This window comes from Watersipora subatra, chromosome 4 (genome assembly GCF_963576615.1).
Source record: "Watersipora subatra chromosome 4, tzWatSuba1.1, whole genome shotgun sequence".
NCBI lineage: Eukaryota > Metazoa > Bryozoa > Gymnolaemata > Cheilostomatida > Watersiporidae > Watersipora > Watersipora subatra.
Window position 1 is genome coordinate 6962459 of NC_088711.1, and position 16348 is coordinate 6978806.

General features: G+C 34.8%; 1 protein-coding gene across 3 annotated transcripts in view; it reads left to right on the forward strand.

Moving 5' to 3' along the window:
* LOC137395316 (glutathione hydrolase 1 proenzyme-like) overlaps positions 1-16348 on the forward strand; it is a 25400-nt gene continuing 9052 nt past the window's right edge. Inside the window, exons 1-12 of one of the 3 annotated variants that reach the window (XM_068082214.1) lie at positions 1-128; positions 2372-2465; positions 4127-4220; positions 4868-4903; positions 5996-6098; positions 6831-6982; positions 9501-9621; positions 10950-11017; positions 11713-11786; positions 12441-12655; positions 13675-13753; positions 16123-16253. In XM_068082214.1, the coding sequence (XP_067938315.1) occupies positions 2426-2465; positions 4127-4220; positions 4868-4903; positions 5996-6098; positions 6831-6982; positions 9501-9621; positions 10950-11017; positions 11713-11786; positions 12441-12655; positions 13675-13753; positions 16123-16253 (1113 nt within the window). In that variant the 5' untranslated portion in view covers positions 1-128; positions 2372-2425. Of the gene's footprint in view, positions 129-2371; positions 2466-4126; positions 4221-4867; positions 4904-5995; positions 6099-6410; positions 6435-6830; positions 6983-9500; positions 9622-10949; positions 11018-11712; positions 11787-12440; positions 12656-13674; positions 13754-16122; positions 16254-16348 lie in introns of those variants that run through there. The other 2 variants (XM_068082215.1, XM_068082216.1) reach the window with 2 other exon arrangements.

Sequence of the window (16348 nt, forward strand, 5' to 3'; positions counted from 1 at the left end):
TACGGCGAGACTGATACGGCTCTGACCTGAGCGAGCTAGCGACATCCGTTGATTTCTGTAACAAGCTAGGCTATAAAATGGTCCGAACTTTGTTCGTCCTTCGAACGTCGTACATTATAATACGTTAGGTATTTGTTCTATTCTCATGTTAAATATGATTTAAAAGCACCATAATAATTGTATTAAATTATTGACGTATCAATTGAGAAATATGTGATATACGTAATTATTTCTCAATAATTATAGATATTGAACATCACATAAAAAATATGTGATATAATTATTTCTCAATAATTATATCACATATTTTTTTTATAATTATACAAATAATTGCAGATAAACATCTCACATCTACAATTATTTGTCAATCGGATTTGCGATTTTGAGCTGGGTAGATGTTCTTTTCAAAAAAATTGTTCAAATTAATTTCGTTTCATTATAAGTCGTCAGCTTTGCAATACAGTAAAATTTCTATCATTTTGGTTTAGCTTCCAAATTGCAGGAAATGGCCAGGCTGGCGTGGTTGTAAAGCAGTGTCTTTATATGCTGCTTTCAATTAAAACATAAATCATAATCTAGTGCTATTTAACATAGCATTTAATCTATACTGATTTTCAGTTGTAACATCTTTTTTCAATTTACATATTCTCGTTTTGTTTAGTACTGCACATACAAAGTGAAAATCACTTGTTTGTTGGTTTGCATGGATGTGTTATGTTAGTTGTGCCCGATTTCCTGAAATGTTTGACTTGCGCAAACTAATTTTAGTATAGAAGCAGGCCTGCCAACCCAATAGTGGGGCAATGCGTGAGATTTGGTTTTGGGGCAATTGACGTATCAATGATAATATATATAAAATTGTGGAAATTGGGGCAAAAATCTCACGCATTTCTCACGCATTTTCATTTTTTCTTTGGGGTGATTGCGTGGCTCTCAGGCCCAATGCGTGAGAGTTGGCAGGTATGTATAGAAGAGCCTCATCAATCATGCTTACAACATCATTCCAACCCTAATATCGAAATTTGTGACAATGAAGTTAGGCTGCAGTCATTAGTTCCTTCGATTGATAGAAACTATTTGACAGGACAAGCCTGCTATTTGTAGACTTTGGTATATGCACTTATTGGTCTGAAACATTAAATCGGTGGAAATCTGCAAACAAGAAATGTAGCCAAATGTTCTAAAGTCTGCTCATCTTGGCAATATTGTGTTGAGATAAATAAATTTAAGAAGATAATTTTGAGTACTGTATATATTATTTATGGAAAATACGATAATTAAAATCTTTGTAAGTCAATTAGCAATTACATAATTACAATTGATCAAAAAGAAAAACTTGAAAGCCATTTTTAGCATTTCCTTATTAAGGGAAGTTGTGTTTTTCAGTGCTGAAAGTGCTGTTTGGACTGTAGACTTTTCTTCAATATTCAATGTACTTCTAATATATCTACATAACAGCATTGTGTTGGTAAGCTAAGCTTAAAGATTTTGCAGAAAAATTAAGTTGGTAATATATATTACTTATTAGAAAACTGACTTCAAAGTTAGCAATCCGATGTATTTTTGCCTCAACAATGTTGAGCCTTCTCATTAGTTGCTAAAGATTACAGATTAATTGAGAAGTCTTAAAATGAACAAACTGTGCAATAAAATGAGTCGTGAAAGCATTTGAATTATAACCTCATGGCTAGGTCACAATTACTGCCCAATCATATAACATAGCCTGTGTTCCATCTCTACTTTGAAGAAATCTTTTGTGGAACTAAACTGATTTTGAATACCAATTGTACTAGTTCAGCTTTTAGGATTAAAAATGTCTGCATTTCCAGGTTGTGTAGGTTACATTTACTAAATTTAACTATTGTAGTAAGATAATAGTTGACATTTAGTGTGCATAGCAGCCGTGGTTAGTGCACTGGCATATAATCAGTAGGTTAGTGGTTCGAATCACAGAAGGACCACTGGTGATGTTAGGAAGGGCATCCAGCCACAATTGCTCCTGTGCCAAATCACATGCGCAGATGGTCACCGTATATTTATGTCAGGATTAATCTGGTTTGGAATAAAGTACCATGCAGCAGAGAGGGAATAAATCATGATAATGGAATTTAAAAAAAGTTAATAATGATACTATAACTATAGTAGTTGACCTTGTAAGGTTTTATCTCCCCATGTTATTCATACATTGTTTTAAATCAAGACATTTTTATTTTAATGGCTGGTTAGCAGAAAGAGTTGTTGTCTTAACTATTATGAGTAAATGTCTTTATTGGTTGATGCTGAGAATTCAATAATAAATTTGATTAATGATCACTTGTTTTAGCCTATAGTTTATTTAGCCTAATAGTTCTTGGTAAGCTTTTTTTTACAGGATCTGGCTGGCGACATTAGGGTACAATTGAATTGCACAAGCAAGCACTGCAGTATGGACGATGGTACAGATCAAGATCAAATTATTCAAAATGGTAGGTTAAAAAGTCAGGATCTACTTAAGCCTCTCACGTTTCTTATCAAACTCTTATATTTATGTAGCAATTATTTTGCTGCTTCAGATTTGCTGGTCTTTCTGCAATAGCAGTTTTCCTCAGTTTCCTCTGGGTGTCATTGCGTTAATGATTGCATGAATGTTATAACAAAACAAAGTCATGGACCTTCTGACATCTATATATAAATTTCAGTGTTTGTCTTTCTGTTAAACCCCGTTTCCAATTATAGCAGTTAAAATTTATCAATGAAAAATCTACATTGCACTGAATTTGATCCTGGGACCTCCGGATGTTGAGGCAGCGATCTTAACCATTAAGCTACACGAAATACAATGGATTCATTGGGCAAATAGTCGTTACATTGGTTAAGATACTCGCGCTTAAAGCGCTTGCTTTGGTTAATAACTAGCACTGTTGCCTGTTACAGTTGTTAAGCCAGCCCAAAATGCGGCCATTCTTTTAATAAAGATTTTAGTAAAGCTCTAGCTTTCCAGGTAAGTTATTCAAATTCATTAGGTAATTAGTCTATTACCTGCGGAACGCCGGGCATGTACATGTATTATTTTTGGTATTTTATGCATGTTTAACTAATAACCCTGTCAATGGCATCAATGTGGTTTTGATTATGTTGAGAAGATACTGTTCTCTGTGTATACTGTTCATTGCTTAACTTACTAATCTGGTTGTTGTACTTGAGGATGGTTATTCCTTTCTCATGGATAGTTATTCCTTTCTCATGGATAGTTATTCCTTTCTCATGGATAGTTATTCCTTTCTCATGGATAGTTATTCCTTTCTCATGGATAGTTATTCCTTTCTCATGGATAGTTATTCCTTTCTCATGGATAGTTATTCCTTTCTCATGGATAGTTATTCCTTTCTCATGGATAGTTATTCCTTTCTCATGGATAGTTATTCCTTTCTCATGGATAGTTATTCCTTTCTCATGGATAGTTATTCCTTTCTCATGGATAGTTATTCCTTTCTCATGGATAGTTATTCCTTTCTCATGGATAGTTATTCCTTTCTCATGGATAGTTATTCCTTTCTCATGGATGGTTATTCCTTTCTCATGGATAGTTATTCCTTTCTCATGGATAGTTATTCCTTTCTCAATGGTTTTTATTCCATTCTCTTGCATAGTTATTCTTTTTTTAATGGTGAATATTCCTGCATTTCTTTGAGCTAGTGATGGTGATTTTAAGTAATTAGTATATTTATGAAATTACAAACAATGGCTATATAAGTTAACTGTTTGTTTTGAGTTATGAATGGTAACTCCAACACTTTAATGCTCTCAAAACAGCAGAGTATGATCCCTTCTAAGAAATGGTTATTCTGTTCACATGGATAATTATTCCATTTTCAAGGACAGTTGTAACATTTTCAATGATGGTTTTTTCTTGCCACAGAATAGTTATTCCTTGCCGAGGGTAGGGTATTCTTTGATTAAGTGTGGTTAATTATTCTTTTTTCGAGGATAAATGTTTCTTGCTGAAGCAACTAAAGAATGGTTTGGAAGTCAAGTTGAGGTTTGTTCACTGATATTCATAGGAACTGTTAGTTATATGCAGCTCCTAGTTATAGTGATTGCTAGAAGAGAATCGAGCGCTCATAATGTTGTGTCATGCACATTTTAGATTCACTTGCTCAAAAAGACGAAGTTGATGAGGCAGCTCATTGCTCAAGAGAGGGTCAATCCGCTAACACTTCTCTGACTGGCCAAACTGATAGGTCAGGAAGAAGGCAGCATTTCTTTCACTCTTGTTCCATTTCACCTTTTAATTTGTCAAAAAGCTCTAATACGTACCTTTATTGTGAATAGCAACTCTGAGCACAGATGGTTTCTTTAATCTATGTGTATTGTTAACAACGGTAGACTTCAGCTTCCTCCGCGATGGGTCGAGATAGTACATGTGAACGCTAATCACTAAAATTTTGCACAAATCAAAAGTACTCTCGTTTCAAGTACGATTATTTAAGGAATAATCGTGGTGACTATGATGATCTATGTAATAATCACATGGCTCTAGGAGGCTTCTCAATGCAGTGTAAAACAGGCACCGTTACTGCGCGCAAGTGCTGCACCTGTATCCTTTCCGCAAAGCATTGGCTCCTATTGTAATTGTTACCTTACAGCGCCTGTTACCCAGACCAAAGACTTCCCACTACTTATGATTGTTTTCTATACCTCTCTATGGCTCTTAAAGCAGTATTTTAACAAATATAGGTAGCATCTTTATTAATACTTGAAAACCTTTTGTTGTTATTTACTATTGCTGAAGCATGTCGGTTTATTATCATGAAAATAGCGTTATCGCTCCCACAATTCTCTGCGCTTTTATGTTTATTTTCCTCTATGTGATTTTTTATATTTCTAGTGGAATAAAGTACATGGGCATGTTTCAAATGCCAAGGTAACTGGTAGTATCTTGCTATCTATGTTGTTACTTCTAACTTGCTATGAAGGTTTATGTTGTGACACAGGATGGATGCTGTTAGACCCATAACAGTGGTTGTTTACTGAAAGGATGGGGGTTGATAGCTGATTTGCCATTCAATACCATCAAAAACTCTTAATATAAGCTTCATGCTTTGCAGTTTCACACTAGGTTGGGTTGTCTTGTTGCTGTATTAGCTAAGCCATGGTGACCTCTGCTGCTTCGCTGGTTGCTCCCTTTGCTTACCACTTTTTAGAGTTTTTGTTTTGGCACAGCTGGTCAGGTCATCAATGGAACTCTGATGTCAAGCGCATAGATATGACCATTCCCTAATAATTAATGCAGGTTTTTGCCATAGCTGCAAAACCTTGGCTATTACGAGAAGACAAATTTCTATTCTTCTAGATTTATGCTAAGACTATTCCTTTAGGTAATATATAAACCAAACCATCTCATTATGTCATAGACTTTTCTGTCATCTTTAGCAACTAGCCCATCAAGTAATGGTGAGAGTGGGTGTGTCATTTGCTCGCGTTCTTTACCAAGAGAATTCAGGTAATGTGTGAAAGAGGGGATATCATCTAGGCAAGATGGCACTTTGGTACACTAAATGGTGCGTGTTTAAAGCATACAGCTAGGAAGTAAAATGAGTGCAGAACTTGTGGAGGGATTATTTCCATCGGTGTTATAGTATAATTATTCTTAGAGAAAAAAGGTCAAAGTCATAGTAAATGATGCTTTTAAATGTCTTGGACATTTCTAATAGGTATAATTAGATATACTGTATGAACTATAAAGCTGCCTAATACGGTACCAGTTTTTAACAAAATGTATTTTTTCTTGGTGCTTCAGCTTTCAGCCCAACTTTCACCATAATAGCTCGAGAAAACTCCTTTTCTGGCACTTATTATTTGTCTTTGTGTGCTAATTATTTGTATGCAACGTTTAACACCTTTTTTGGCATCTTCCTATTGGTTCTTTCTGCCGTCAGTTGAGACTTACAACGTGTAATTTACCTGTAAGACTGGCCTTAGTGGGTATGCCATAATCAGGTCTGTTGTCTTGCAGTCGGGATGTGAATGGAGTTCGTGTTGTTATTGGGACAGGAGTCCTAGTAGCAATACTGTCAGCAGTTGCTCTGGTTACAAGCTATGGTGTAGGAGAGAGTGAGGTGAGTAGTTAGGATTGTTAAACAGTGTCCTGCTAATCCACAGCAGTTGCTCTGTTTACAAGCTATGGTGTAGGAGAGAGTGAGGTGAGTAGTTGGGATTGTTCAACAGTGTCCTGCTGTTCCACAACAGTTGCTCTGGTTACAAGCTATGGTGTAGAAGAGAGTGAGGTGAGTAGTTAGGATTGTTCAACAGTGTCCTGCTAATCCACAGCAGTTGCTCTGTTTACAAGCTATGGTGTAGGAGAGAGTGAGGTGAGTAGTTAGGATTGTTCAACAGTGTCCTGCTGTTCCACAGCAGTTACTCTGGTTACAAGCTATGGTGTAGGAGAGAGTGAGGTGAGTAGTTGGGATTGTTAAACAGTGTCCTGCTGTTCCAGGTGACGCTTGGTCTTGGGTGCGTTTGCTCTTCGTTACTAGCTTAGTGTTACTGTATTTAATTACTGTATGATTTCTTAAGGGAATTTGGATATGTATTTGTAAATTTAAGAACAAGGGCTATCGTCATGAACTATGTGTCAGTTCTGAGTTCTAGATCGCAACTTCAACACTTCCATGCTCTCAAAATAAGCAAAGCTCATTTGTGTTAGCCATCGTCACTGTTCACACAACTCATCAATGTTTTATGAGACGATAAGAGGTTTGTGTTGATTCTGCTACTCAGTTGGAAGCTGTGTGCCGTCGTATGTTTTCAAAAACTTGATATGGTTGAAAAATGTAGTCTCGCTTGCGCAGGTAAAGCTGACGGGGTTGGTTTCCACAGACTCAGAAGTGTGTGCGGAAATGGGAGCTGACATCCTAAGGAAGGGAGGCTCTGCAGTTGACTCTATCGTGACCACAGTACTGTGTAATGGCCTTGTGAATATGCAGTCGTCTGGTATTGGGGGGTAAGAATATCCGTTAGTTTTTTAGCCATCAAAGGGTATGATCCTCTTGCTCCTGCATACTTCTGCATGTAGGTTTTGCAGCGTTAAGGTTTTGTTCATGTTGTAATCATGACTGTGTTATGCAAAATAGGCTGATTCAATGCATTAACCCTGAGCTTTTAAAGTCGTCTGCCTCCTTATGTGAATCTCTTAGAACAGTTGCCATTAAAAACAGTTAATGTACCAGCCAACAGCCACTCTGACTGACATATGTAATGGATTTATTCCTTATGGTGCCAATACAAAGGCAAACACTATTGCTGTATTCTAATGGAACACTCTTGAGGTAGCTACATATTAAAAATGTACTGGTATGTCATCTATCTAGTTTGCTCGTTGAACTGGTCATTATACTGGTGTGCTTGCTTATTGATATATTCCTAAGTTGCTGCTTTGTGTTCACATGCTCTCTGATGAGTCGCTGCTTCGTGTTTACATGCTCTCTGATGAGTCGCTGCTTCGTGTTCACATGCTCTCTGATGAGTCACTGCTTCGTGTTTACATGCTCTCTGATGAGCTGGTGAATGTTATGAGTTGTTAGATTACTATGTAAATAGAAATCTTGGAACAGAAAAGATTTGCTAGAGAAAACAAATACTTTCATGAGTAACAGCTAAATCAATGCCAGGGACTGCGAGTTGAGGTCGTTCTAGACATCTTACAAGAATTCTCACATTGCGATCGAACTAATATCCACATATAAAATAAATTGCAAGTCGAAGAATCATAGCTCTAAAGAATTATTATTATCAGGGTCTGTTCTATTCACTGGTAGAATATAATTATGTGATTATTACATTACTGATGGTACCATCATTACATACTGATGGTACACTCATTCTACCAATTATTACTTTGCTCCTAGGAGAATCTTTTAGAATAGTAAATAGCTTAGAATGCGCAATGCTTTGCAGTGCAGCTTGATGTGCTGTCAACAGCAAATCAGGGATCGCTAAACATATTATGGAAATGTTTATTCTTTATGGAAACGTTTTACATTTATGATGGTAGATGAATGACTAGTTTTAGGTTAAAAGTTGTGCTTAGCGAGCAAAACTTTTGTGCTTAGCATTTGTGGAAAAATCAATCCGTAAAGGTTTTGCTCTGCTAAAAAAATTGTTTGGACACTAATATCGACTAGTTCAGCAGTGCAGAAGAAGAGTTAAGGTCAGTAGACATTGTGGAAGGTATTGGGCAGCCAGAAGATGTTCGTTCCATCAAAAGCAACAATCAGAATGCAACTGGCCGAGCAAATAATGCAAATACTTTGGCTTCGAAAACGTTAATTTTTGTTTCTGCATGTAATATAATTATGGTTCGTTTATATCACTTGTTCATGAATACATGTTTGTAGCATTTGATAGATTATTGTTATATAACTTACAAATTCGCAGAATTATAGCATATAATTTGATAGCATCATTGCAGTAATCTGATCTTACAATGAATCGACTCTGGTAATTCCTCCTCTTGCAGATATAAAACTAGTTTTGGCTGCAAACTGTAGCAAACATATCAATGAGTGCAATGAGCTTTTAAGCAACATTTTTAAATATAGATATAAAATAAAAAGATGTCTTCAAATTTAGAATGAAATAAAAGTTTAAAGCTATAAATTGACTGTTTATATGTGCCAACACCTGCAATATGTACATAAATAACATACATGTATATAGAAGAAGCATCAAGCATAATTTGTTTGGCTATAACGCACTACGGTTGTGTGATTATGGACTATGGCTGTGTCATATATTATGGCTATGTCATTATGGAGTGTCTGTTAGGAGTTTGATGGAGTAATTGACACTGTACTTGGGTTGACTTCAATACTTCACTTATTTCTGAGTAACATGATTATAAGTTTGTTTTATTAGTTATTTTCTATACAAGTTTTTGTTCGAATGATTTGCTAGTGATAAGCATTGTTATTAAAATTTAGCTATTTCTCCTGTTTGTCTGACAATCATTTCCTGTCATACTTATTGCGTTATTTTAATGAAATGATAGCTAACCATTGCCCATTCATTTATACTGACTACTCTGCTACTTGTAGCATAGCTGGCTATATTCTATATTCTCTCGAGCTATTTGTTATTCATTTTTTCTCTAATTGTGTGAATATATGCAATGCTAGGTCATGAAAGGAGATTGCTGTAGTGATAAAGCTACAAAAATGGTTTGACACAAAATGAGAGTTATCTTCTTTTACCAGCTCTGTCATTTTATCACAAAATAGTTTGATCTTCCTTTGTATTGAAGTATTATGTCTATTTCACCGATAGAGTAGTAGGTTCCTGGTTAAATTTTTGATACTTCTAATTGCAAATGCATTTTATAATCTATCCACTCAGGCATGAGATAGTTTGTATGGAACAATACATCTCTTTTATTAAAACCTCATTAATCTTGGTTACTTTATGTTTCTGTACAGTTTTTCGTATACCGATATGTCCATCGATTCATCAATGATTTTATTCAGAGATGGCTTCATTATGATCAGAGACCACAAGCATAACCGGTCGATAGCGATAGACTTCCGAGCCAGCGCTCCAATGGCAGCCACACCTGACATGTACCACAACTCCTCACAACTGCAATATGTGAGTACAGCGCTTCAGTTATGCGTCATACTAGCTGTAGCGTCCAATGTTTGTTAGAGGAGACGATCCCGGCATTACATATAAGGGTACCTTAGATGACCCCTCATATACAGTGACTGCCAATTCAGCCATGCCTTGTATAGTTTTATGAACTGACTCATCTGATAGAATGCTCTTCATCAATGATGACAAAATGATGCTTGTATAAAAGTATAACAAGAATTATACTGGTCTGTTTGAAAGTATAAAGACTGCATTGATTAGACTGCTAGCTGTGCTGTTGGTACGGTGAGTTGTTTCGAGAGTCGCAAAAATGAAACGAAGCTCAACTCTCTCTATATGATATACAAATATACTTAGTCATACATATTTATATAATCATACATAGATAAAAAATCATACATGGATGTGTAGTTGTACTGACATACATAGTTGTACATGTGTACATAGCATTTGAAGATACAAACTTGGAATCATATATAGATATGTAGTCTTGCATGGATTCATAGTCAAGCATAGATACATAATTGTGTATTGATATATGGTTATACACAGATAAAACATAATACATGGGTACACACTCTTGTCATACGTGAATACATAGTGAAACATGAATATTAATCATACACGGACACAACGAACTTGTTTAAAGATGCGTAGTAGTATTTGGATTTATATATATGGTATACATGATTGTACACTGATAAGTGGTCATGCATAAATGCATAAATTTGTCTCTATATATCTATATATACATCTATCTACCTGAATATTTACACGATGAACAATGCTGTTTTGCTGCCTCCAAAAGCAACGATTATAGGGTTATGAATGAGTAACACTAGAATACAGCAGGTTGGATATACAGCTAAATATATATATATAAATATATATATATATTTATATAGATATAGGGTGTATAAGGACATATACACAGTTTATAAACTTAATCCAGAGTGTATAGCGTGTATACAGAGTGTATGGTTTGTATACAGACTGCATTTAAGCATATGGTACAAGTACAGATGTGTAGTTAGTGTGTAGAAGTATATAGAAAAGATATATAATAGAACTCTATAGAAAACTGTACAGTACATGTAAATTTGCTGGGATTATCTATGATTATATATTGAGTGTGTAGAAATGTACAGCAAAGGTATAAGAACATATAGCGATGTATATAGAAGAACGTTGTGTGTAGCCTATAGAGCAGTGTATAAGTGAATATTTACGCGTGTGGCTAGTATATAGGGAGAAGTATATTGTAAGTGTCTTGTATAACTGCAGTCAACTACCATGTTCTCTATTCAACTAATATCTGACTACAGGGCCCCCTTGCAGTAGCAGTACCTGGGCTAGTGGCTGGTCTAGCAAAAGCTCACACGTACCACGGAAAGTAAGTCTTCTGCTCTTCAATGCTCACATTGACTCTGTTACTCCTGTAGTCACATGTCAGTGATCTTATGGTGTTGGAGTGAATTATAGCCAATAGTAACACTGAATACTCTAGTGCCTTTCAGGAATTTGTGTCCAGTCATTACTAACTAATGCTAGTTGAATAAAGTAAACAAGCCTGGACACATTCTCTATGAATCCATGATGCCGATTTGGAGTTGTGCGCACGTTGAGTTACTGTGTGTTACTGTGTTTCAATAGACATTCGATAAGATTAAGGCGTACTCCGGTCTCATCAAATCGAAATAGGAATGGTTGAGTGTGAAAAATACTTGAAATGGAATAGCTCTGGAATGGAATGGAATTTTCTTGCATATTATTCGCAATAGCCGTTTTCATCTGTCACAAGCCTGAAAAATTCAGTAAATATTTCTGAGTGATAAAACTTGCTGGACTTTCAGACTTGCTGTCCCCATGTTGTGGATCACAGAAACATGCAGACCCATGTCATGGAGACATGGCACATGACTGTCATTAGCAGGTTATCACTAGATGCCTGATTCACCTAGATAGTATACAACTAAAAAAGTAACATACCATGATCTGTACATACCTTGACTAACATATCATGATCTGTTCTCATCGTATACTTGTTTTAACCATTACCAGCTAGCACTTTGTTCTCACATTTGGCAGGTTGGAATGGAAGACCCTGGTGAAACCTGTAGCTGAACTGGCACGTGATGGATTTCCTTTAACAAAAGCATTGAGTAAGTTCTTTGTTTTTTCAGCCCTGAGTTTTTGTTGAATCAAAGTGACTAGACAATGTGGCTAAACAATGTGACTAGACAATGTGACTAGGCAATGTGACTATACAATGTGACTAGACAATGTGACTATACAATGTGACTAGACAATGTGACTATACAATGTGACTAGACAATGTGACTAGACAAAGTGACTAGACAAAGTGACTAGACAATGTGACTAGACAATGTGACTAGACAATGTGACTAGACAATGTGACTAGACAATGTGACTAGACAATGTGACTAGACAATGTGACTGGACAATGTGACTGGACAATGTGACTAGACAATGTGACTAGACAATGTGACTAGACAATGTGACTAGACAATGTGACTAGACAATGTGACTAGACTGCTCATGGCATTATTATGTAACAGATCCAACAAATATTCTATCAACATACACTTGTTTTGTCAAAATCACATTATTGGGAGCAAACAACCTTGTAATGTGATGAGGTGTTGGTAGAAGGTCATGGAATGTTATACAAGCGCACAGTAATAATGCGTGTAAATAATGACAAAGTTCACCATCACAAGATCGGTGTTCTCAGGCCCTGTGTAGTCCTCTTTTGTATCTTCCTATGTTATTATCAAATGTTTATGGTATTGTAGGTACGTCCCTGGATAATGGTAGAGAGGGGCTAAAAAGCTACCTAAATACAAGCGATCAAACACTATATTCTATGCTAGTAAACCCAGCGACAGGCTTGTCTAGGGAGGTCGGGACAATTTTGAAAAGAGCAGATTATGCGGATGCACTGGAAATGATCGCTCAAGACCCTAAACTATTTTATGACTCTAGCATCAGTGAAGACATTATGAACTCGGTATGTACATGCATTATTTCCTTATTAGCTGCATTATGAACTCGGTATGTACATGCATTATTTCCTTATTAGCTGCATTATGAACTCGGTATGTACATGCATTATTTCCTTATTAGCTGCATTATAAACTCGGTATGTTCATGCATTATTTCCTTATTGGCTGCATAATGAACTCGGTATGTACATGCATTATTTCCTTATTAGCTGCATTATGAACTCGGTATGTACATGTACTATTTCCTTATTAGCTGCATTATGAACTCGGTATGTACATGCATTATTTCCTTATTAGCTGCATTATGAACTCGGTATGTACATGCATTATTTCCTTATTAGCTGCATTATGAACTCGGTATGTACATGCATTATTTCCTTATTAGCTGCATTATGAACTCGGTATGTACATGCATAATTTCCTTATTAGCTGCATTATGAACTCGGTATGTACATGCATTATTTCCTTATTAGCTGCATTATGAACTCGGTATGTACATGCATTATTTCCTTATTAGCTGCATTATAAACTCGGTATGTTCATGCATTATTTCCTTATTAGCTGCATTATGAACTAGGTATGTTCATGCATTATTTCCTTATTAGCTGATACTTGATGTCGTATAACACTTTAAAGCATCTGGAATGCTGGATGCTGCTCAAGGGCTGCTGTATGATACACAATAGTAGTGGATGCTGTGTCTGATCTAACCTAGTTTCAGCCATTATATTTGTCCTAAATACAAGTGAAGACAAAGTAATAAATGTAAAGGTATGCGAGCACTCGCCAAGTACATGTTATTAATGATTGCGTTAATGATTGTACTCATGAACATGGAAGGCTGGGTGCAGAATAAAATTTTTTCTGTGTGATATGCGATGAGCTGACAATTTTTAGAGGGTTATTAATCAACACATAAGATACAGTTATCCAGTATATATTAGTATATAGATTAGAGGTATATCTTTATTCACTATGTATTTGTGTTCTGCGTGTTGCCATGGTATTTGGTCTTCTGTTGCAGTTGGGTGGTGTTATGGCTGCTGAAGACCTGGTTTCTTACAAGGCTAGATTTTCTCCGGTACTGAAAATCTCATACCACGGTGAGTACTCTGTGCTCCCATTGCATGGTTAGGCATTGCGTGTTGTTCTACTGTATGTATGTAAATGTATTTTAATGCTTCATATTAACTACATGTTTACTCCTTATATTAACTACATGTTTACTCCTCATATTAACTACATGTTTACTCTTCATATTAACTACATGTTTACTCCTCATATTAACTACATGTTTACTCCTTTTATTAACTACATGTTTACTCATCATATTAACTACATGTTTACTCATCATATTAACTACATGTTTACTCTTCATATTAACTACATGTTTACTCCTCATATTAACTACATGTTTACTCTTCATATTAACTACATGTTTACTCATCATATTAACTACATGTTTACTCTTCATATTAACTACATGTTTACTCCTCATATTAACTACATGTTTACTCTTCATATTAACTACATGTTTACTCTTCATATTAACTACATGTTTACTCCTCATATTAACTACATGTTTACTCCTTTTATTAACTACATGTTTACTCATCATATTAACTACATGTTTACTCCTCATATTAACTACATGTTTACTCTTCATATTAACTACATGTTTACTCTTCATATTAACTACATGTTTACTCCTCATATTAACTACATGTTTACTCCTTTTATTAACTACATGTTTACTCATCATATTAACTACATGTTTACTCATCATATTAACTACATGTTTACTCTTCATATTAACTACATGTTTACTCCTCATATTAACTACATGTTTACTCTTCATATTAACTACATGTTTACTCTTCATATTAACTACATGTTTACTCCTCATATTAACTACATGTTTACTCCTTTTATTAACTACATGTTTACTCATCATATTAACTACATGTTTACTCATCATATTAACTACATGTTTACTCTTCATATTAACTACATGTTTACTCCTCATATTAACTACATGTTTACTCCTCATATTAACTACATGTTTACTCCTCATATTAACTACATGTTTACTCTTCATATTAACTACATGTTTACTCTTCATATTAACTACATGCTTACTCTTCATATTAACTACATGCTTACTCCTCATATTAACTACATGTTTACTCCTTATATTAACTACATGTTTACTCCTCATATTAACTACATGTTTACTCCTCATATTAACTACATGTTTACTCCTTATATTAACTACATGTTTACTCTTCATATTAACTACATGTTTACTCTTCATATTAACTACATGTTTACTCCTCATATTAACTACACGTTTACTCCTCATATTAACTACATGTTTACTCCTTATATTAACTACATGTTTACTCTTCATATTAACTACATGTTTACTCTTCATATTAACTACATGTTTACTCCTTATATTAACTACATGTTTACTCCTCATATTAACTACATGTTTACTCCTTTTATTAACTACATGTTTACTCATCATATTAACTACATGTTTACTCATCATATTAACTACATGTTTACTCCTCATATTAACTACATGTTTACTCTTCATATTAACTACATGTTTACTCATCATATTAACTACATGTTTACTCTTCATATTAACTACATGTTTACTCCTCATATTAACTACATGTTTACTCCTCATATTAACTACATGTTTACTCCTTTTATTAACTACATGTTTACTCTTCATATTAACTACATGTTTACTCCTTATATTAACTACATGTTTACTCCTCATATTAACTACATGTTTACTCCTCATATTAACTACATGTTTACTCCTTATATTAACTACATGTTTACTCCTCATATTAACTACATGTTTACTCCTCATATTAACTACATGTTTACTCCTTATATTAACTACATGTTTACTCTTCATATTAACTACATGTTTACTCCTCATATTAACTACATGTTTACTCTTCATATTAACTACATGTTTACTCTTCATATTAACTACATGTTTACTCCTCATATTAACTACATGTTTACTCCTTATATTAACTACATGTTTACTCCTCATATTAACTACATGTTTACTCCTCATATTAACTACATGTTTACTCCTTATATTAACTACATGTTTACTCTTCATATTAACTACATGTTTACTCTTCATATTAACTACATGTTTACTCCTCATATTAACTACATGTTTACTCCTCATATTAACTACATGTTTACTCCTTATATTAACTACATGTTTACTCATCATATTAACTACATGTTTACTCCTTATATTAACTACATGTTTACTCCTCATATTAACTACATGTTTACTCCTCATATTAACTACACGTTTACTCCTCATATTAACTACATGTCTATTCCCACAGCTTTAATGCTTGTATTGCTGTTTCACCCCTCCATTTAATCTAATGTAATATATAATGTAACATGTAATATATTGTAGAATCACTTCTGGAAACAGTTGGTCCTCCTGCTGGTGGTGTGATCCTCTTTCACATGCTCAAGATACTGGAGGGTTACAATTTCACTGCTGCTGACAGCGAATCTGATCTCATGTACCACAGAATGGTTGAGGTTGAAGTTGAATTTATTCGGTCACTTTAAATCGATCACTTTCAATAGGTCGCTTTAAATAGGTCACTTTAAATAGGTCATTTTTATTGTATTGC